General features: G+C 38.4%; 2 protein-coding genes across 4 annotated transcripts in view; both read left to right on the forward strand.

Annotated features, from left to right (window-relative positions):
- BEND6 (BEN domain containing 6) overlaps window positions 1-8,984 on the forward strand; it is a 49,311-nt gene extending 40,327 nt beyond the window's left edge. For all 3 annotated transcript variants that reach the window (XM_046005421.1, XM_046005424.1, XM_046005423.1), the window contains 2 exons: window positions 686-822; window positions 7,723-8,984. In XM_046005421.1, the coding sequence (XP_045861377.1) occupies window positions 686-813 (128 nt within the window). In that variant the 3' untranslated portion in view covers window positions 814-822; window positions 7,723-8,984. The remainder of the gene's footprint in view (window positions 1-685; window positions 823-7,722) is intronic.
- A 3,683-nt stretch (window positions 8,985-12,667) lies between these two features.
- On the forward strand, window positions 12,668-21,981 carry KIAA1586 (KIAA1586 ortholog). The gene is given in 15 exon segments (XM_046005426.1): window positions 12,668-12,808; window positions 13,048-13,131; window positions 17,224-17,304; window positions 18,982-19,254; window positions 19,256-19,425; window positions 19,595-19,709; window positions 19,711-19,759; window positions 19,762-19,950; window positions 19,953-20,501; window positions 20,504-20,737; window positions 20,740-20,768; window positions 20,965-21,133; window positions 21,136-21,169; window positions 21,171-21,463; window positions 21,466-21,981. Coding segments are annotated over 14 exon segments (2,361 nt in total). The 5' UTR covers window positions 12,668-12,808; the 3' UTR covers window positions 21,558-21,981.
- Window positions 21,982-24,217: the final 2,236 nt, after the last annotated feature.

A 24,217-nucleotide genomic window follows, 5' to 3' on the forward strand; every position in this document is an offset into this window, starting at 1 on the left:
TTATTTTTCTATGAAAGAAAAATCTCAAAATAGCCTAAATCTCTTATTAAATATGGTAAATTTTATAGAAAAAATTTACATTAAAACAGTTACTAAAATAAAGCTAAATTTTATTTCACTGAAAAGTTTGAATTCATAAAATTCATAACTTCAGAAAAATGCATTCCACATCCTTTCAAACAAAATTTCAGCAGAGTTTAGATCTTATTTTCTCTTTCTTATCTTGGCTCTAGATTCCTTATCTTTTATTCTAGAAAAATAGGGACTAATTTCCTACTTATGTGTTTTTTAATTTAATTTAATTTTCTTCTATTTAAATTCAGTTAATGAACACTCATGTGTTATTATTTCAGAGGTAGAGTTCAGTGATTCATCAGTTGTGTATAACACCCGGTTCTCCTTACATCACACGTCCTCCTTAGTCCTACTTATGGTTTTTAAGTTAACCTCCTCAAACATAATCATCTAGATATCAAATGACTTTTTGTAAATACAAAAAAAAAAATTCAGGGAATCTGAGCTCTCTGTATTTTAATATGCCATTTCTCATGGGTGTTTGGGCTGCTTTTGCAAAACAGAGACAAAATTACATTGTGAATTGCTTGATGTTTTATCTCAGTTCATACTGTAAGATGCAAAGGCCTCAAAAAGGGTTTTCTTGTGTTATTGTTGCTGTTTTTTACAGGAGTCACAAAACAGTTATTTCCCAACACAGATGATGTTTCAATTAGGAGAATGATAGGGCAAAAGCTAAACAACTGTACCAAGAAGCCAAATTTAAGCAAAAATCTGAACTCTCAGGACATTAAGTAGAACCTTTTGGTAAGTCCTCTCAATCTTCACAATCCTTTCTGTGTGCCAAGAAGATGTAATTCTTTTATCCCTGGAACAGCATTTTGTGACTATTTTATCAGAGAATGTCAGTGGCCCAAGTCATGCTAATAGGTATTTGTGGGGATGGAGGTGAGGATGGGAAAGGGGATTGAAATTGGAGGAATGCTAAGTTCAAATACAGATTTTCCTTTTCCAGAACTCCTCAGAGTATTTTATACTCTTATGCCCAAGTGCACTAGAAATCTCTAAGAAGGCAATAGAGTGTATAATGTTTTTCAAATGTGTTTTACTGAAGAACTTTGCTTTTTCTTCACAGAATGCGTGTTAATTTGTGGGTAGGGGTAGAAAGGAGTCAAAAGAGGGACATTTGATCATTTAGGAAGTGTTTCTCTAGAACAGGGAGATACAGATCCTAGGGAAGTCTCTGAAGTACATCAATGGGACTGAACTTAAAATTCCAAACAGTCATTTGTTTTTGGCACCAAATGCTGACTGGAAATACTGAGGTGTCCCTCCACCATTCTGCCTCCTGCTTCTCACTCTTTAAATCTTTAAATCAGTTGTTATAGTTTGTATTGGTTTGATAAGGATTTTTACCAATATGTTTCTATTATACTAAGAGAAAGAACTGCTCCTAGCAAGTTTTGAAGGAAATACACTTTATTGTCAGGCCCTGCCCTTAGGCAAAACTGTCCAATGGAATTTTGTGTTTGCTTCAACCCAATGTGCTGGCTGGTTCACTTGTGCTCATCCTTCCTCTCCATTATTTTGATGGAAAATATGTGAAAAAATGCATTATTTTGTTTTTTAATTTTTTTTATTCATAGAGGTATATGGTAAATACACAAGGGGAGGTTTTTCTTCCATTTTGTTTACTTTTATCTTTGACTTTCAATTTATTTGTTCTCTGCCTAACTCTAGCCACCTTCAAGACCATCTTATTTGTTTTTATGTTCTAACTGTGTTTTAAATGGGATTAGAGCCTTGGGTAATGTATTAATTCCCTCCATCTATCTTCTACCCATTCCTGACTACCACCCCCAGCACCCTTGAGGGTGGCTTACAATTTTGCTATATAACTAAGCCTAGCTCTGATGAGGGCCAACAATACTAAAATAAATAAACACACGAACAAAAAAACCCCACTTATAACAACTGCAGGGCAGGGTCTTTCCCTTGGCTCATCCATACTGGTAGACCAACTTGCAGTTTTATACAAGATATTATTGATATTTTTTGTCTTTTTTCTCCCCGAGTGATTAAACATTTCAGTAGATTGTGAATTTCACAACTTCCCAGTTAGGAGATAATTGCTTAAATGAGCCATTAGAATGGATCATTTTGACATAAGACTGCCCAGTCATCCAGATGTATAATAGCCGAGTTCCCTTGCTAAATGCCATGTGACCAGAGCTCCAAGGGTCTTCTCTATCAGGCTACCCGTTGGAGCACGTTATTATATTTCAGAGCTCTGCGAAGTATCTTAATATCCCAACTTCTGCCTTTTTAATACCTCAGACTGCCAAGAGGAGGCATAAAACTCATCTCTGACTATCCGTCAGCCAAGCATTGAAGAGATTAAAGTTAAAAGGGTTTTATATCAGTACTGCTTCTACTTGCAACCCAGTAGTAGTGTTATTAATCACCTGACTACAGCATTAATTCAAATAGAAAAAAGGAACAAATCTTTTGCTAAGAACGCAAAATATTCTGTTGCTTTCTGGGCCTGAGACTTACTTTGTGGACAAGTTGCTTGGAATAGAATTGTGTATATTTAGAATCAGAAGTGGAGATAAACACTAGAATGGAAAAATTTTCTTAATTGGCAGGTATCTTTCATTTGAAGTATTGATAATTCCAAATTATCTCAAAAGGACTGAGAAAATATGCTGGGAAAGAAGGTCATATCCAACCTAATTTAGCCACGCTGCATGAATTAGTCCCATATAGCCCCATCTAGTGGAATGCTGCTGTGTTTTTCTCTTTTTGGTCATCTAACAGAAGCCCTAAGATGACTACACTCACTCAGGCAAATCATACTCCCTCTTCCCTTCATACCAAAAAGTATCCTTTGGAAAAATAACTTTCTTGGCATGACTATTAGCAAGATAACATGCACTACAAAATCACGGAGACTGCCACAAATTCCTAGGCATGCATGCACAAAGCCTAGCAACCCCACCAGCAGGCCCTCTGGTAGACTATGCCCTCCACCCAGTGCTTAGTGCAGGGTTGCCACTGGTGGTTTGGACTTGAAACAACAATAATTTCCCAGCTAAGATTCGTTTCTGAGAGGATAAGCACTAAATTCCATCCTTCTCCCCCTTTTAGCTTTTCTCTTTCATTCCTGTGACTGCCCTCAAGTGCCTGGGGCTCACTTTGCCACGAGTTCTGTTGTCAGTCTTTCAGGCCTTTCTCCATTTTTTGCTTCTTTCTTATAGGAACTAAAGAAAACCTTATTTATAAGAGTTACAGAATATTAAAATATCACCTCTGTGGGGACACTTGGGTCGCTGGGCATCTGCCTTCAGCTCCCGTCATGATCCCAGGATACGGGGATCAAGCCAGCATGGGGCTCTCTGATCAGCAGGAAACCTGCTTCTCCCTCTCCCACTCCCCCTGCTTGAGTTCCCTCTCTCGCTGTGTCTGTCAAATAAATAAATAAAATCTTTTTTTAAAAAAATCACCTCTATAAAATCCCACTCAATAGTCAGACAGCCTTCTGAAGTTTCCAAAGTTGCCTCAGCCAGTTTAATCCCTACCATAATATTATATATGCATATATTATAACTTAAAGATGACCTAATACAGCAGTGCTCAAGTAAGATGGGAGGAAATTTTGTCCCTTGCCTCTCAACTAGGGGTTGTTTGAAAATGTCTGGAGATAGACACGATTGTCCCAACTGGATGAAACTACTGGCATCTCGTGGACGGAGCCACAGATGTTGCTAAACATCCCACAAGGCATAGGATATTCTCCCCTACAACAAGTATTACCTAACCCAAAATGTCAACTGTGCCAAGATTAAGAAATCTTCTTTTTTTTTTTTTTTATTTGACAGAGAGAGATCATAGGTAGGCAGAGAGGCAGGCAGAGAAAGTGAGAGGGAAGCAGGCTCCCTGCCAAGCAGAGAGCCCGATGTGGGACTCGATCCCAGGACCCTGAGATCATGACCTGAGCCGAAGGCAGCGGCTTAAACCACTGAGCCACCCAGGCGCCCAAGATTAAGAAATCTTGATCAAAAATGATTTCCTTACTTTGGAGATAAGACTAAACCCTAAGGAGGTTAAATGAATTGCCAAGATTATACGATTAGTAACTATGAGAGAGTCAACACTAGCATATAGTCAACTAGCATATAGTTCTTGGTATTTTTTTAAGAAATCTTTTTTTTTAAAGATTTTATTTATTTATTTGACAGATAGAGATCACAAGTAGGGAGAGAGGCAGGTAGAGAGAGAGAGAAGAGGAAGCAGGCTCCCCGCCAAGCAGAGAGCCCGACGCGGGGCTCGATCCCAGGACGCCGGGATCATGACCTGAGCGAAAGGCAGAGGCTTTAACCCACTGAGCCACCCAGGCGCCCCAAGAAATCTTTTTATTAGTTTTTTAATTTGAGTGTACTTAACACAAAATGTTATGTTAGTTTCAGGTCAGTTTAATCTCTACAATAATATTACATATACATATATTATAACTTAATGTTAGTTTCAGGTGTACAATATAGTGATTCAACAAGTTCATATATTATGCTTTGCTTACCCTAAGTGTAGCTACCATCTGTCACCATAAACCCTATTATAATACCATTGACTCTATTCCTTTTGCTGTGTCTTTTGTTTCCATGACTTATTCATTCCATAACTAGAAGCTTGTATCTCCCAAATCCCTTTACCCATTTTGCCCATCCCTCACCCTAACCCCTCTAGCAACAATCAATTTTTTCTCTGTATTTACCTGTATGATTCTGCTTTTCCTTATTCGTTTGTTTTTTGTTTTTTATTTTTTGTTTTTTTAGGATTCCACACATGAGAGAAACCATATGGTATTTGGCTTTCTCAGCCTGACTTATTTCACTTAGTATAATATTCCTTAGGTCCATCCATGTTGCCACAAGTGGCATCATCTTGTCCTTTTATGGCTACATTATATTCCAATGTGTGTGTGTGTGTGTGTGTGTGTGTGTGTGTGTGTGTACACATACCACATCTTCCTTATCCATTTGTCTATTGATGGATTCTTAGTTTGCTTCCATACCTTGGTTATTGCCAATAATGCTTTAATAAACATAAGGGTGCATATATCTTTTCAAATTAGTTTTTGTTTTCTTCAGGTAAATACCCAGTAATAGAATTATTGGATCATATGATATTTCTATTTTTTAAAATTTTTTTGAGGAAACTCCATATTGTTTTCCACAGTGGCTGTACCACTTTACAAAATTGTACCAATTTGTATGAGGATTCCCTTTCCTCTAATCCTTGTCAACACTTGTTTTTCCTGTGTTTTTGATTTTAGCCATTCCGACATGTGTCAGGTGATGTCTCACTGTGGCTTTGGTTTACATTTCCTTGATGATTAAAGATGTTGAGCATCTTTTCATGTGCCCATTGGCCATCAGTATGTCCTCTTTGGAAAAATGTCTATGCAGGTCTTCTGCCCATTTTTGAATTGGATTGTTTGGGGGTTTCTTGGTGTTGAGTTGTAGAGGTTCTAAATATTTTGGATATTAACCCTTTATCAGATAGGTCATTTGCAAATATCTTCTCTCATTCAGTAGGTTGTTTTTTTGTTATGCTGATGGTTTTCTTTACTGTGTCAAAGCTTTTTATTTTTTATTTTTTAAAGATTTTATTTATTTATTTGACAGACAGATCACAAGTAGGCAGAGAGGCAGGCAGAGAGAGAAGGGAGGAAGCAGGCTCCCTGTTAAGCAGAGAGCCCGAGGCGGGGCTTGATCCCAGAACCCTGGGATCATGACCTGAGCTGAAGGCAGAAGCTTTAACCCACTGAGCCACCCAGGCGCCCCACAAAGCTTTTTATTTTGATGTAGTCCCAGAGTCCTTTGTATTTCTTATTGCACTAGTCATGGTTCTCCAGAGAAACAGAAATGGGATGTATACAAAAGAGACACTTGAAGGAACTGGCACACACAACTGTAAGGGCTGGTGAGTCCAAAATCTGCAAGATGGGCTAGCAGGCTGCAGCCCCAGGGAGTTGATGTTGCAGTCTTGAGTTCAAAGGTGGTGTGAAGGCAGAATTCCTCCTTAGTCAAAGGACCTCTGTCTTTTTTTATTAAGGCCTTCAACTGCTTGGGTGAGACCCACCTGTATCATGGAGGGTAGTGTGCTTTACTGAAGATCTACTGCTTAAATGTTAATCTCATCTAAAAAATACCTTCACAGCAACATATAGACTGGTGTCTGGCGAAACAACTTGGTAGCCTAGCCAAGTGGACATATAAAATTATATGTTTTAGGATCAGAAATTGCATGGCCTTTGGAAAGTCACTTGACCTCTCTGAATTTTAATTTAAGGTGGGATAATAATACTATATATCTTAGGGATGGATCCAGGATTTGTGGAACCTACAGTTTAATAGTATTTGGAGAACTCACTTTAAGAAACACAAAATTATGAATACACAATCAATTACAACTCTGAATAGGCTCCATGCCCAACAGAGACCTTGAGATCAAGAGTTGCGTGCTCTACTGACTGAATCAGCCCCAGATACCCCAAAATGACATAATGTTTAAAGGTTAACAAATTTCTCAAATGTCATATAGTGGAGGGGGAGTTACGTAATACTTTTACTAACATCTCTATAATACTTTTATCTTACTTTTGGGGAGTTGCTTACATGTTGACTGCCTCTTCATTTGACAACTTTGCAATAGAATGAATAAAAAAATAATTTGGACTATCCTGCAGCATAGTGGATGAAAAATTACTTTTTTTTTTTACACTTTACAGAGTTTTTTTCAAATTCTTAGCTCTTCAGTAGCAATGTAATTTTTAGGATTATTGTCAAATTTGGGAAGACCTCTATTAAGTTGCTCTGACATTTAAGTTGTAAGATTTCAAGGCATTTCAAGTTTTCTATGGAGTGAATCCTCTTAAATATTGCTTGAATTGACCATTTTCGTATTTTTGCTAGAAGGCGCTGCAAAGTGTAAAGGCCACCATTAACATAACCATACATAGATGAGATGACAAAGCACAAAAATACATCCCTTAATAAAATCTCAGAAATGCCCACTGCCATTCCATGGTTACAATCAGAGGAGAAAATATGACTAAGGGACAACTGAAAGGGAAAGACAGTTGTCTTAACTGATTATGGTTGAAATATCTAGCTTTTGCAAATTAAACAAAAATAAATACATGTATGAATATATTGGAAGGTACTCATGCAAACAAAATTTAATTGCTTTCTAGTAATCTGCCTCTAACCTAGCTCACTTGGATTTTGTGAATTTTGAAAGAGGTAAACAAGATTTGGAAAACTGCCTGCTATTTAAACAATCAACAAATGTTACTGAAGAATGACAAACAGAATTGTTGATAATCTCTTAGGATGGTTGATGGGTATGTGGAGATGGTTCATTTTAATTTGTGGGTTTGAAATTTTACCCAATACAAAGGTTTTTTAAGTCACTTGAGATAAAAATAAGTGTAAATATTGTAATTGTTGTCTATTCTGCAATTCCTCTGAATAGATTATAAAATAATTTTTAAGTCACCTCAATAATAATAGTTCCTATAAACAATTTGTATTTTTAAGCAAAAATTTGTAGTAGACACTAAAATAACTCATGTACCTATTAAAAGTACTATAAGAACTCTAACAAAATTTGCTCTTTTTTTTGAAATTTGTTTTTTTATAGGTATTGTAGGTAACTGAAATAAAACACCTTCAGTTCTGAATCTAACACTGGATTTTGTTGGAGAATCTGCAACCTCCCTGGCTGGGAGCTCAGAGACACATACTGACAGGCTGTGAGACATCTGTAATATTGAGGGCTCTTGATGGAGCAACGAGCTTGCTGAAGAAGCTGCATGTAGATTCCACCATAAATATCAGTGATGCATCAAACCAGAGAATTTCTAGCAGTCAACTAAGCATGCAGTATGGTTTCTTGGACATAATGCATATTCCTGTCTCCAAATGTTTCTCTGCACAGCTAACCTAACACAATAGAGCTCTCATCACAACAACAAAAACTTCAACCCCTAAGATTTGTCATTGTCCTTATCAATCACTGTACATTTATTATTACCAATGACTCCCCATTTAAGTTTTTGGATCTTTAATATAAGCACATGTTTGGAAAAGTAAACAGTGAAATAATCAATGTTCATGAACGTGAGGGCAGCAAAATTGACCTAAAATCTGATAATCATATCTAACCAAGCAATGGTGTTTTCTCAATGAAATTACAGAATTATTCTGTTACCTAAAAATGTATAAAATAAGAATCCCCAGGAAAAATATGAAAGCAGCAAGACCTTTTAATTTTAATGTAGAACTATTTCACTGTACTCCTGAAAAAGAAATAAACCCAGGTTTTTGTGGGTATTAAAACAATGCATCAAATTGAAATTTTTTTCTGTTTACATGCTTCTAAATTTTTATTGCCCGAGTACATTAAATACAGATGTGTAATATAAAACATAAACATCTTTTAAAATATCCTATATAAGATAAATCATCCTGTGTATTTGGTTGGTTCTATTGCTACACTGCTTAGTTTTAACTGGTTTGATTCCATTGTATCAGAAGAAAAAAGAATTGAAAACAAAATCACATGGGTTGTATAATCACATACAAAGAAAAATACCATTTTGTAAATGAATGAAAGATAAAACATTCTTCATCAAGAGGCTTCTCCTGTGATGTCAGGTTGTCACACATGACAACTTTGCAATAACAAGCCATGCTTCTTCAGTTACAAGGTCATATCTAAACTTGGAAAAGAGGATGCATATAGTAGTTGGAAAGTTCAGAACTGCGGACCCAGGGAACATTCCATAATGCTGCTTGATAACAATGTGGTCGTACAAAATAAATATGATTAAGGAAATAACTTATGTGAACATTTGCCACTTTTACTTAAGTATAAATAAATCCCATTGGAAACATAAAAAAGTATTTGCTCGTTTCTTATTAAGGTGTAAAGTCCAGGGAAAAGATCCTTTTCTGGGCTGTTTGCTTCTCCACCCACACATACAAAGGCATAATCATTATAATGACCTATGTGACTCTGGCTTGTCTTCTAAAGAGCCATGCAAGGTAGGATATAGAGACAATATCCAAGATAAATGTATATGCTATGTAGGATATATACACACTATTCAGGAAGGCTTACATTTTTATTGAAAAATAATTTCACTGAGATACATGTGATTTCCTTTTGAAATAACTACTTTGTAGTATGTTTCGCCAACTAAATATAAATAAAATTTTCTTTGCAAAACAACTATTATTCAACTAGAATTTCTACTTTTTTTTAATCTTTTTTTTAAAGGTTTTATTTATTGGACAGACAGAGATCACAAGTAGGCAGAGAGGCAGGCAGAGAGAGAGGAGGAAGCAGGCTCCCTGCCAAACGGAGAGCCCAATGCAGGGCTCAATCCCAGGATCCTGGGATCATGACCCGAGCCGAAGGCAGAGGCTTTAACCCACTGAGCCACCCAGGTGCCCCCAGAATACAGAGTTTAGAAACAGACCAACAGATATATGAACAACGGGTGTTTGGCAAAGGTACAAAGGCAATTCAGAGAGGAAAGGATAATTTGTCAACAATGGGTGCTGAAACATTTGTACAATCATATGCAAAACTGTGAACTTCAATCCATACCTATCATAGGTAAAAATGAACTCAAAATGGATCACAGACCTAAAATTGAAACCTAATTATAAATTTCTAGAAGAAAACAAAGAAAAAATATTTGTAACTTTGCTTATGCAAAGATTTCTTAGATATACTACCAAAAGCATGACCAAGTAAAGTAAAAATTCATAAATTAGACTTTGTCAAATGTAGAAACTTCTCACTGAAAGACAATTTTAAGAAAATGGGAAGGCAAGCTACAGAATGGGAGAAAATATTTGGAAATCACGTATCTGTTAAGGTCTTGAATCTAGAATAAACAATTCTTAAAATTCAATAAAGTAATTTAAATAATGGGCAGAAGACCTTAAAAGGCAGGACCAATGAGTGTATATATATGGATGGCAAATGAATGCATAAAAAGATTTTCAAAATTATTAGTAATTAGGTTAATGCAAATTTAAGTGATAGCTCCACACATCTATTAGAATATCTAAAATGAAAAAGACTATTCCAGGGGCTCAGTTGGTTAAGCATTTGCCTTCAGCTCAGGTCATGATCTCAGTGTCCTGGGATGAAGCCTTGGGGTGGTCTCCTTTCTCAGCTGGGAGTCTGCTTGTCCTTCTCCCACTACCCCACCCCCACCCATTCGGGCATGGTCTCTCTCTCTCAAATATATAAGCAAAATCTTGAAAAGAGAGAGAAAGAGAGAAAACTATCCCTGCAACAATTACTGAATTGAAAGGCTTGAGCATATTTGGTCTACAGCCACATATTTACTGTTTGTTTTCCAAGAAGTTAACTGAATGACTCCCACCTGCATCCATTCATAGTATATGTTCCACGGAACTCTCACCAGCACATTAGAAAAATTGTTTAAATTCAAATCTCATCTAGACATTTAAGAGATTTAAAAATGGTTAATTTACATGCAGCTTTTGGGTTTATCATCTTAGCAGATGTTTCTTTCTCTCAACTTTCATCTGCAAGTCCCAAATTTAGTTGGTACAAATGCACCTGCAGTTGTCGTGCACTGTGGAGAAATCAAACGGATCCATCAAATACTAGCTACCAACATAAGTAATCAAATGCCATGTTCTCATTTAGACCAGCAAAAACAGACCTCCAAATGAGAAAGTAAATATCTGCTGGGCTCAAATAACAGAGAGATAAAGTCAGCTGAAAAATTAACGGACAATATTTCCCCCAAAGAAATACTGCACTTCTAGAGTCAAGGTGACCTTAGTGACTACTGCTTTCTTATTTACACAATGAGAAAATGTATTCTCTAAAATCATGGAGTAACAGCTTTGTTGTTTGAAAATCTATTAGTAAGAATGAAATATCCCTCCCTTGGCTGATCACTGTGACACAGAGAACTAGCTTCACACCAAACCAAGGGCAGAGTTCCAGATAAGGGGGTTCTGGGCCAACAACCACTATCTATGTTATCTCTGCAGTTTTCAAGTTAACAGGACTCTGGGTCTACTTTGTAGTCTAGATGTGACCTTGAACTCTTTACACACAGCCCTAATTGGCTACCTATCAAAATACTGCTTCACAAAAGTTTCACCTACCTCTACCCTTCCTTAAAATTTCCTAATAACTCTGTTCCTTTGTCTTGTAACATGCCTCATAGTTCTTCTGTTGTGTGATCTCATTCATAGCAGACCACAGTCAGATTCATAAATGTGATTTTGTGGGACTACAGATTTGTTAAGGGATCTTGTTCTCACTGGCCTAGGAGAAAAAGGTTTGAAATAATATCGCCAGGGGGCGCCTGGGAGACTCAGTCGGCTAAGCATCTGCCTTCGATTCAGGTCACGATCCCAGGGTCCTGAGATGAGCCCCACCAGCGCTCCCGGCTCAGCACAGTCGACTTCTCCCCCTTCTCCCACGCCCTGCTTGTGCGGTCCCTCTCTCAAGGAAATAAATAAAATCTTTATTTAAAAAAAATCTTCAGTAAATATTTGTTTTCATAAACTATCTGTTCGCAATCATTCACGTGCAAATAATGAGAAGAAAAAAGTCGGCCACTAATTTGGTAAGGATCTGAGCAAACAATGAATTTGGTAAGGATCTGAGCAAACAATGAATTTGGTAAGGATCTGAGCAAACAATGAAAGAGCATTTTAACACTGATCTAGATTATCTAGACCAATATTTCTATAAAATATTTCTATATTTTATATATAAAAATATTTCTATAAAAAGAAAAGAAAAGGGAAAAACAGAAAAAAGAAAGGTGGGGAGAGGGAAACAGTGATTTAGAGGGAAAGGTCATCTAGTACACTGCTTTAGTGCAGTAACAGCCTATAGAACGGCTAGCGCCGCCGCTGAGAGTCCCTTTCCACTCTTCAATTAGATGCGGGACAGACTCGGGGTGCCTGGGTGGCTCAGTGGGTTAAGCCTCTGTCTTCAGCCCAGGTCATGATCCCAGAGTCCTGGGATCGAGCTCCGCATCGGGCTCTCTGCTCGGCAGGGAGCCTGCTTCCGCTTCTCTCTCTGCCTGCCTCTCTGCCTACCTGTGATCTCTCTCTCTCTCTCTCTCTGTCAAATAAATAAAATCTTAAAATAAATAAAATACTAGATGCGGGACAGTCTCGGGCGCGACCAGAACTACAACTCCCGGCTTCCCGCGCGGCCCGGGGAAGGCAGGCCGGGACTGCGAGACAGAGGCTCCGGGGGATAGCGGCGCAGAGCCGGTCGCTCCTCCTTGTGAAGCGGTTTCGTACCTCTTTCCGCCCGCGGCGTCTGTGGCGACGGTGGCGACGGCGCCCACGCAGGGGCGGGTCACGACGGCGCGAAGCGGGGCTGGGCGGGAAGGGAAGTCGTGGCGGCGGCGGGGACCGCAAGAGCGGTAGTGCTGTCAGGCATGGTGCGCGGCGCTCGCCGCCGCGGCGGACCGACAGTGTCCGCGTCTCGGGCCGAGCTCCGCGTTCGGGCCTGGTGCGGGTCTGAGCGGGGAACCAGCAGTAACAATGGCCGCCCGGCCGCCCCCCGGCCCTGTGCGCCGGCCACGGAGGTCCCCGTTGCCGCTGCTCGGGCCGTGAGAGCGACATTTTGAGACAGGCCCGCTCCTCGGCGGTGTGCGTACATCCCTCCTCCTTGAGGAGATTTGGGGAATTCGCAGGGGCTGGTAAGTCGTTTTCGGCGTCCCTCCCTATGGATGATGGCTCCACGTCTGCAGAGGCAGAGCCCGACTCCATCGAGTCCTGTTCTTGGTGGGATTTGCATGCCGTCGTGCTCAGTTCGGTTTCCTCCAGAGCTTGCTGTCCGTCTTACGGAGCTCTTCCTTTTTCGTTCTTTTTGGGAAGAATCTCTTCCTCCAGGTACGTGGCTGTATGTAGATAAGCATGTTCTGGCTTATTTTTATAGATGATAGAGTCTGTCCCTCCAGCTGGGCCTGAGGCACCTGAGGCAACAACGGATGAAAATGAAGATGACATTCAGTTTGTCAGTGTAAGTAGCAACGCATTTCGGGTGTTTCCCAGAATCCCAAACCTATGCGCGGTAAGCCGTTCTGTGATGATACCTCACCTGTCCGTTCGTCATTCAGCAGCTGGGTGTGACTGTCTCGCAGGTACTGGGCAGTGGGGAGTATGGCACAGGATTAAGGAATTTACCGAAGGGGTCTCTGAGCACCTACAGGGACCACCACAAAGGCACCACAACATGCCCGAAAGGCCATGTTGCACGTGGAATCACGCTTCTTTCTTATGCCTTCATTAGCGCCACTTTATACTTCATGTGGGCAAAGGTGTGCTCTCTTAAGAGTGTGTTTGGGAGCAGGGCAAGAGTGTCCTTTGAAACACGACCTGCAGGTTAGAGGGAAGGGACCGGAGAAAGCAAGAAGGGTTGCAAGAACTCCAAGTGTGAGCGTTCTGGAGCCTCACAAGGCGAAGACAGGTAGCTTGAAGACTTCTCCAACCTCTGAGATCACCATGTTACAGCATAATGCAGGCGTTGACGTTCATAATGAAGACCCTGCATCACCAGGAACACACGTGGTTTTTCAGACTGTCTTCCCTTTGGGACAGTGGTCTCTGAGCATTAGGAAGTGTAAGTGCAGATTTCTGGGCCTCACACCACACCTGCTGAATCAGAATTTGCAGGTGGGACCCAGGAATCTTCACTTTGGAACAAATAAAAGGTTCTATGAATCTGTGAGCCATGCTTTGTAAAGCCTTGGTTTAGGGGAACTGGGGTCATGATGTATTGGGGGATGGTTTTCACCCAAAAGTGTAATGTTTTCTAAAAGGTCTGTTTAAAGTGGTAGCTAGCCAAAAACTTCTCCAAACCGGTGGTTAGTTGAGGTTTGCTGTCAAAGTTGTTTAATTTTTCTTTAAATGAGTGCCCGTTTAATGTTTGTTAATTGCTATAGGTTTAGGGCAACCTGATAAACCATTTTTCCATATCAAATAATATCCCCTCTTTAAACTTTGCGGTGTTAAGATGTTGTTTCTTGTTTCTTGTCCCAGTAGGGTCATATGGAAATTTTTTTTTTTAAATTTATTTATTTGACACAGAAAGATCACAAGTAGGCACCGAGGCAGGTGGGGGTGGGGGAGGAGCAGGCTGGATCCCAGGACCCTGGGATCATGACCTAAGCTGAAGGCAGAGGCTTAACCCATTGAGTCACCCAGGCACCCCTCAGATGGAAATTCTTTACAAGATATTTCCTTGACATTCTTCCCCATTAACAATACATATGGTAATCCCTCCCCCTTTTTTTTGACACTTGGGACCTTATAAATTTGGGGGTACCAAGATAGGCTGGATCCTGGTTCTGCCATCCCTATGTTATAGAGTAATGATGTAGCTGTGGAAATTGAAGAGCCACCATGCCTTTTTTTTTTTTTTTTTTTTTTTGGTACAGAAAAGCATTTGGAAGGAATATTTCATGGGTCCTTGGGAAAAATAATTTTGGTTCTTCCTGACTGTGGTTTAGAAACAAATGAATGGGACTTTTTTTTTAAGATTATTTATTTATTCGACAGACAGAGATCACGAGGAGGCAGAGAGGCAGGCAGAGAGAGAGGAGGAAGCAGGCTCCCCGCCAAGCCCCGATTTCAGGACCCTGAGATCATGATCTGAGTGGAAGGCAGAGGCTTAATCCACTGAGCCACCCAGGCACCCCTGAATGGGACATTATAAACTTGATATTTTTTGCAACTAGAACTAGGAGTGACATGGGTGTTATAACATGTGCCTTTGAGAAACAGAGGGAAACTACAAGATTGAGATTGGAAAAATAAATAGGTGTAAGTCTGTGTAATACTCTGTGGAATAAACAATTGCAAAGAAAACTCTTACTGAATTAACATACCAGATTTTCTTCAGCTGAGGTTTAAAACTCTCTTAATTTAATTTTAAATACAGAGAATCTTTTGTATTTTTGCATTCAGAGTTTTATACATCCAACTGGATAGAACCTCTTATTTAATTCAGCCTTGTTTCAGAAAAGAGGATCGAGTATTTGATAGATCTATATGAGAAGCATATTACACAGGCATACCATGTTTTATTGTATTTGATTTTATTGGGCTTCATAGATACTGTGTTTTTGAAGGTCTTTGGCAACCCTGTATCAAGCAAGTTAGTCGTCAACATTTTTCCCAACAGCATCTGCTCATTTTGTATCTCTGTCACGTTTCAGTAATTCCTATAATAGTTCAAACTTTTTTTAGTGATTATTGCTGATAACTCACTGAAAGCACAGATGATGGTTAGCATTTTTTAGCAATAATGTATTTTTTAATAAGCTTTGTACATTTCTTTAGACATCACATCATACTTAATGGACTATAGTATAAATATAACTTTTTTTTTTAAAAGATTTTATTTATTTATTTGACAGAGATCACAAGTAGGCAGAGAGAGTGGGGGGAAGCAGGCTCCCTGCTGAGCAGAGAGCCTGATGCTGGCCTTGATCCCAGGACCCTGGGATCATGATCTGAGCGGAAGGCAGAGGCTTTAACCCGCTGAGCCACCCAGGCGCCCCAACATAACTTTTATATGCACTGGAAAACTGAAGAATTCATTTGACTCTCTTGTGATAGTCGCTTTATTGTAGTAGTCTGGAACTGAACCCGTAATATTTCAGAGGTATGCTTGTATACTCTAAGTGGAATTTCAGTATCAGAAAGAAGAGAGTAAAAATATTCCTTATTTTATTTTATTTATTATTTTAAGATTTTATTTTTAAGTTATCTCTATGTCCAACATGGGGCTCAAACCCACAACCAGAAGCTCAAGAGTCCATGCTCGCTTCAGCAGCACATACACTAAAAAAAAGAGTCAGGTTCCCATGACTGAGTCAGCCAGGTGACCCCCACCCCGCCCCCCGCCGCCATTGCCTTTAAATTGTTCCACAGGAAAAGAACAGTAATAATTTAATTCAGTTTTAGAATACACTCAGAAACAGAATTTACTTACCTTTATAACCCTATCCTCTGCTGGGCTCCACTAGGATATGCTTATTTCTCTGTTTTTTTATAGTACCATCAGTTAAAGATGAAATGCTCCTGAGTACAGTTCTCTGCTTGAGGGTTCTTCAGATACAAAAAGTTACAACTTAACATACTCTATTATGGATTCCTGAGTCTTCCTATAAATCTCTTTCCAGCCTTCACTCTACATTATAGCACAGCATCCTCTTTGAGTTCTGCCATATGCATATACGCATGCGTGTAGCTAAACACATATGCTAAAAGAATGATAAAAATTTGTTAGTACAAAAGGAGCCCTTTTATTATAAATTTTATTGTAATATACATATAGAAGAGTTTACTTCCTGATTGTTCTTCTAGCCTTTTATTTTAGTACTACATTACTATTGTTGGATTACCTCGTTACTAGTCTTCCTACACTTCATACTTTCCTAATCTTGAACCACAACTTTAATATTGTTCCCATCTCAGCACTGTTGACTGGTTCATTTACCTATAGAATAAAATCTAAGGTTTTGACCCAGGTATTTAGGGCTTGGTGTATTCTATAGGTAGTATATATGTAAAGAAAGAAAAAAAAAGAATTGAAAAAGTCAGGGCTTGATGTTTGCTTGTATAAGGATATGGAGGATAAAGCAGAGCTATTCAAGAACTCTGTGATTTTGAGTTATCTATCTAAACTAATCCAGTTCTAGATTATCTATCTAAACTAAGATAGATTAGATAGATAGATTAGATAAGATAGATTAGATAGATTATCTATCTAAACTAAGCCAGTTAAAGAATATAGTACCTTGATGTGTCTTTTTAATACAATCCCTGTACTATTTTCCATTTCCAAAGGAATCCACATGGCCTCTATGTAGATTTAGTTTCTCTTTGGGTTTTGTCGTCATTACTTATTCATCTACTCTGAAATCTGCTCCTGTGCTGCTTTTGTTTCTGATTATTCTGTGCCACCTGCAAGACTTCCTCTATTGAGGAAGTCTTGCAAAGTCTTGCTAAGTCTTGCTAATTCCAACAACAAAAACCTCCTGATTGTAAATGCAAGTTTGGTTTGAATGGTTTTCATGACTTGTAAATTTGCTCAATTCCTTTTTAGGAAGGACCATCAAAACATGTTCTTGAATATATTGTTCTGGTCTGTGGTGATAATGAAGAGCCTAGCACCTGTCATAGTGATGTAAGTATATTATCTTTGTGGTTTTTCAGTTCTGTCATTAAGTGCAAAGTGTGTTGGAGGTGGTTTGCAAGAACTGATTGAACTGGCTTGCAAGAACTGATTGTAAGATTTTCAGGAGTTTTATGGGCGGATTTGTTAAACATAACCATTGTTAAAAATTAAAGTATATTTTAAAATTTGAAGTTTATAAATTTACAAGGAAATAAATTGTTACATTTAAGGTAGTAAATACTCAAAACTCATCATAACTTAATTTGCGATTATTTATACCTATTGTATCTGAGTGGTAGAAATACTATATAACAGCATGCTCCTGCAACATGATTGGAGTATTTACACCAAGGTAGATGTCAAACTACAAATCAGGGCTTGATTTATTATTTACTGATTATCTAAACTTAAGAAAGTGGTGGATAAAATGTTAATGCAGATTAAGCCTAAAAATGTGACACATCTCTAAATTGCTGGACTGTGTGCTATGTGAACAATTGAGAAAACCTTGTAATACTTGAAAACTCTTGGGGCGCCTGGGTGGCTCAGTGGGTTAAAGCCTCTACCTTCGGCTCAGGTCATGATCCCAGGGTCCTGGGATCGAGCCCCGCATCAGGCTCTCCGCTCTGCGGGGAGCCTGCTTCCTCCTCTCTCTCTCTGCCTGCCTCTCTGCCTACTTGTGATCTCTGTCTGTCGAATAAATAAATAAAATCTTTAAAAAAAAAAACAAAACTTGAAAACTCTTCCTTGATTCAACAAAGATGATGTCATTGACAAGTGAGTGGAGTTTTGGTATACATCTTCATCTTTTCACTTTTCTTCTTATTAAATGAAAATATTAACCACTTTTCACACTGGAACTATACTCAATTGTAAATCATTTGAGCAACTTCTCTGTTCACTTGGATGTTAATCAAACATTCATAGTCAGATTTCATGACATTGGCTATAAAATTTTAAAAACATCCCCTGGCTAAATCATCCAGCTTTTATTTCAGTGTCATGAATTCAAGCCCCACATTGGGTGTAGAGATTACTAAAAAAATTAAAAAACTTGGGGTGCCTGGGTGGCTCAGTGGGTTAAAGCCTCTGCCTTCCGCTCAGGTCATGATCCCAGGGTCCTGGGATCGAATCCCGCATCGGGCTCTCTGCTCAGCAAGGAGCCTGTTTCCTCCTCTCTCTCTCTGCCTGCCTCTCTGCCTACTTGTAATTTCTGTCTGTCAAATAAATAAATGAAATCTTAAAAAAAAAAATTAAAAAACTTAAAAACTGATAGTGAATTTTTCAACAAAGAGCAAGTCATATTGAAGTTATAGGTACAAATTGAAAATCAGTGTAAATCTTTTATTTTTTATTTAAGGTTTGTTGTGGGTTTTTTTGTTTGTTTGTTTGTTTGTTTTTGGACAGAGATCACAAATAGGTGAAGAGGCAGGCAGAGAGAGGAGGAAGCAGGCTCCCTGCTGAGAAGAGAGCCTGATGTGGGGCTTGATCTCAGGACCCTGAGATTATGACCTGAGCGGAAGGCAGAGGCTTTAACCCACTGAGCCACCCAGGTGCCTGCAGTGAAGTATTTTAATTCAAAATTTATTTCTAAAACTTTGTAAAGAAATCATTAACAGAAATTTTTACATTAATCCTTAAAGTGTTCTCTAGAACTTTACTTATATATGTAAAATTATTTTTCAGATTCTGTTCCCTAAAATGCCAAAACGACAGGGAGATTTTTTGCATTTTTTAAATGTGAAGAAGGTGAAAACAGACACAGAAAATAATAATAGCAAAAATCATTGTGGATTGCCTAAGTCGAAGAAATCAGATTTCACATATGCTGAACAGCCAATCATTGAGGAAAATCCATCATACTCATCAAAGGAAGAAACACGTAATCTTGTGCTTCCATATTGTTGGAATGAAAAACAAGCATTTATGTTTACAGAACAGTACAAATGGCTTGAAATTAAAAGAAGGTAAATTAGGATGTAAGGATTGTTCAGTAGTTCAGCATTTGGGATCAAAAGCGGAAAAGCATGTCCATGTGTCTAAAGAATAGATTGCATATTTAGTAACCCCTAATCACAGTAATAAAACTACTAGACAGGCTTCTCTGTGGAAAAAAATAGGGAACACGATGTTTCTTTTTTTTTTTTTTAATTTGACAGAAATCACAACTAGGCACAGAGGCAGGCAGAGAGAGAGAGGAGGAAGCAGGCTCCCCACGGAGCAGAGAGCCCAATGTGGGGCTCGATCCCAGGACCCTGGGATCATGACCTGAGCCGAAGGCAGAGGCTTTAACTCACAGAGCCACCCAGGCGCCCCGGGAACACGATGTTTCTAAAGCCCATGGTAAAATTCAGGATTTGTTAAAGGAATCAGTTAATGACTCAAATTTTGATTTAGTGCATAAGCAAAATAATAAAAAATATTGATGCTACTGTAAAAGTTTTCAATACTGTTTACAGTTTAGTAATCACAGTACACCTTTATCTGATATTGAGGGGGCAATAGAATTACAAGAGAAAAATGGAGAGGTCAGCTGTTTAAATACATGATACAGTGCAACAACAACAGCAGAACATACTGCAAAAGAAATGAAGATATTTAAAAATATTATAGAAGAGAATGCCAAAATCTGCATCATAATTGATGAGGCATCTACAGTTCAAAGAAAAGCACTCTAGTGGTTTATCTCCAGTGCACAGTTCACTTGGTTCCCACACCAGTTATGTTATTTGTTGCTTTAAAAGAATTGGTGTCATCTGCAGCATTGTGTATTTTCAATACAATATTGAGTTCTTTAAATGATTGAGTGTTTACTAATGAATATTTGAAAGCAAATTTCGTTGCATTTTGTTCTGATGGTGCTAATACAATTCTGGGAAGAAGGTCTGAAGTAGCTACAAAATTGTTGGAAAATTTTCCTAAAATCATTACTTGGAATTGTTTAAACTATTGATTTCAATTGACACTTGATGATTCAATATCTGAAATAAAACAACTATCATTTTAAACTACTTCTTCATAAATTTATTCCACTTATCACCACTCTAATAAAAATCAAAACAAGCTTTTAGAAAATGTAGCTAAAGATCTTGAAATTGAAATTATTAAAATTAGCCAGGTAATGGGACCAAGATGGGTGGCATGTAGTTTATAAGCTGCTACTGCTGTATGGCATGCATATCCTGTATTACATACGCATTTTTCTAATTTTATTCTGGTTTGGCAAAGAGATTAGCTAACATTCATTTTTTGCAAGGCCTTGCTTTAATGATTGACATTCTTCAAGAATTTTCACTACTTTCAACTGCATTACAGTCCAGATCAACTAACATTCAGAAAGCACAAAAATTGATCAAATGTACCATAAGAGCCTTGGAAAATATAAAAATTGGTACTGGAAAGCATGAGTCTCAAATTGAAGGTTTGATTAAGTCAGATAAGTTTAAGATATTCCATTTAGTAAAAATAATAAATTTAGGGGTGCATGGGTGGCTCAGTGGGTTAAAGCCTCTGCCTTTGGCTCAGGTCATGATCCCAGGGACCTGGGATGGAGCCCCAAATTAGGCTCTGCTCAGCAGGGAGCCTGCTTCCCCCAGCCCCGCCCCCACCTGCCTCAGCCTACTTGTGATCTCTGTCAAATAAATAAATCTTTAAAAATATATATATAACTTTAATGCTCTTCCTAGGTGTATGTTACTAGAAAACATAATTGAACACATGCATTTACATCTTATAACTGACAAAAACCATGATGAAAGTCTTTTTAATTATTTTGACTTACTAGAACCCTCTACATGGCCTTATGAAGAAATGACTTCACCATGGATAGCTGGTGAAAAAAATTATTTCATCTATGTGAAATTTTAAAATACGAAATTGAATGATTTTCGGGAATTTGTAAGTAATAATATAAAATCTAATAGTGTTTCAATTCCTACAACTATACCAATAGCTGAAAAGATAGTTAACACTATTGCCATCAATAGTGTTGAAGCTGAAAGAGGTTTCAATTTAATGAACATAATTTGTACAAAGGTGAGAAATAGTTTAACAGTAGATCACATATCAGATCTAATGACAATAAATTTATTGGGGAAATTGTAGATTGCGATGCAACTCCATTTTGTAAAGTCCTGGTCAAACTGTAACCACAGATTGGCTACAGATATAACAGGCAAAAATCAACAAAAGCCTTCTATGAGAATCAGTTGGCTATAGGAACTTATAATAAAGGGTATTATATGTGTTTTTATCATTTGTAAATTGTGCGCTACACATCTTAAAAAAATTTTTTTGAAACCCCATTGTTAAACTTCAATTGACACATTTAAAGGGCATTTTCCAAAGAGATAAAGTTGATTGTTTTTAGGAACTATTGAGATTGGCCCATGTCTACTAAAGTAGGCCATGATGTGTATTATGAGGAGTCCTGTACAGAACATCCAACCATTTCCATTTCTGCTGCCTTACTTTTAGTAAGAATGCAAGAGTAACAACCCAGGTAAGTTCAAAACCCTGGAAATTATATAAAATAAATGAAAAATGGAATAAAAATTGCAAGCCTTTTAGCTATCAATCACTTCTGTATGTGCTAATATAGTAACCTCTAGCTATCTGTGGCTATTAAGCACTTGAGCTCAGTCAGACTAAGTGAATTTCTTATTTAATTAAATATAAAAAAGCAGTGTAGGGGCGCCTAGGTGGCTCAGTGGGTTAAAGCCTCTGCCTTCAGCTCGGGTCATGATCTCGGGGTCCTGGGATCGAGCCCCGCATTGGGCTCTCTGCTCAGCAGGGAGTCTGCTTCCCCCCTCTCTCTCTCTGCCTGCCTCTGCCTACTTGTGCTCTCTATCTGTCAAATAAATAAAAAATCTTTAAAAAAAAAAAAAAAGCAGTGTAAAATATTTTTAACAACTTTTTTTTTAGAAATACAGTTAACTTGCTACCTCGCTCCTGATTATTGTAGTATGCCTGTCAAACTCCTATGTCATGTGTAATACTACATAAAACACGTCACTGCATTGGTGTCAACAGATGGATTCAGGGCACATTATATTTTTCTATGAACTGATGTAACAGCATCTTTACCTGAGTATTTTATACAGACAATAAGAACTACATTGATACTTAGATAAATCATAATTGATAATTAATTGAAATACTTATTTTAATTATAATTATCTTTTTAGTTCAGACATGAATATATGCACATTTTTTAATTTAAAATGAAGGCATACTGAAAAATAGAGATACAGAAACTAGTATTACAACTGGAACAATAAGCAGACTGGAAGAAGGTACTTTACACATTTCATGATGAATGGTTAATTGCAGTTGGCTGGGGTAGAGAAAAGCTGGTTGGGTTTTTTTTGTTGGTTTTCTTTTTCTTTTTTTTTTTTGAAGATTTTATTTATTTGAGAGAGTGTGTGAGAAAGGAGGTCAGAGGGAGAAGCAGACTCCCTGTAGAGCTGGAAGCCTGAAGCAGGACTCAATCCCAGCACTCCAGAATCATGACCTGAGCTGAAGGCAGCCACCCAACCAACTGAGCCACCCAGGTGCCCCAAAAAGCTGTTATTTGAAAAAGACAGTAAGAAATGGATAATACTGGGACAGTTTCAGCAAATGCATAGTGATTGAAATCTTTCAAAGTAAAAAAATTGAACTTCAGTCACTTGAAATTAGCATTAAATGTTCAACAAAAGATTAATTGATTTAGAATCTGAAAAGTGTTTTTCTTTGGATGAGTTATGTAATATAAGAGCTGCAGCTCAAAATTTGGAGTACATTTTGTCTCATAGGACTTAAAACATTTATGAAGCAATAATTTGAATTCATGGCCTGAAACTTATGTAGCCTTTTTTTGTTTTTGTTTTTTGTGTTGCGGCCGGCGTGACAAATCAACCAGGAAACGTGAGGGTAAGAGGATGGTGAAAAGAAGTTAAAGAGACAAAGAGATGGGGGCAGGAGGAACACTGAGGAGAATGTCCAACAGTGCTGAGTTTATTAGGGGCATTATGGCCAAAGATATAGTAGTTCTACAATAAGAGAAGCAATACATCCATGTCTAGTTAAACAACCACAAATTCCCATAATCAGTTCCCCTAATCAATCTTGTAAATGATCACACACAGACTTCACTACTCCAAAAGGCTGGAGCTAAGACATTGTTTCAATATTGATTCAAGAAGTAACAACAATCCCGAGAGTAATTTACAAGTTTGTGCTGGGACAGCAAGAACAGTTAAGGATGTACAACCCCATCCGAACTGTATTCAAAGCTAACTGCATGTGGGAAGTCACGTGGGTGAGGGCACAACACATAGCACAGACCCTTTCTCAGTGCAACTCAACTCCATTATCTTCTGTCTTTAATCAGCCAGTTAGACAATAGAGGAGACACAAGTCAGGGCCTGGTTTGGTTCTCATCTCGAGCCTTATCGCAGCCTCCCACATTTTTGTTTTTTAAGTAAGCTCTGTGTCCAAAGTGGAACTTGAATTCATGACCCCACGATCAAGAGTTGTTTTCTCAACTGACTGAGCCAGCCAGGTGCCCCATATAGCTTTTTTTTTTTTTTAAGATTTTATTTATTTATTTAACAGAGATCACAAGTAGGCAGAGAGGCGGGGGGGCGGGGGGAGGAGCAGAGAACCCAATGCGGGGCTCGATCCCAGGACCCTGAGATCATGACCCGAGCTGAAGGCAGAGGCTTAACCCACTGAGCCACCCAGGCACCCCATTTTTTATTTTACTTTTTAAAAGAATTTTTTATTTATTCATTTGAGACAGAGAGATAGCAGGAGCCTTGGGGAGAGGCAGAGGGAGAAGCAGAATCCCTGCTGAGCAGGGAGCCCTATGGGGGGCTCCATCCCAGCACCTGCAGATCATGATCTGAGCCCCCAGGAGTCCCTATGTAGCTATTTTTTA

The sequence above is a fragment of the Meles meles genome, chromosome 5 (genome assembly GCF_922984935.1).
Source record: "Meles meles chromosome 5, mMelMel3.1 paternal haplotype, whole genome shotgun sequence".
NCBI lineage: Eukaryota > Metazoa > Chordata > Mammalia > Carnivora > Mustelidae > Meles > Meles meles.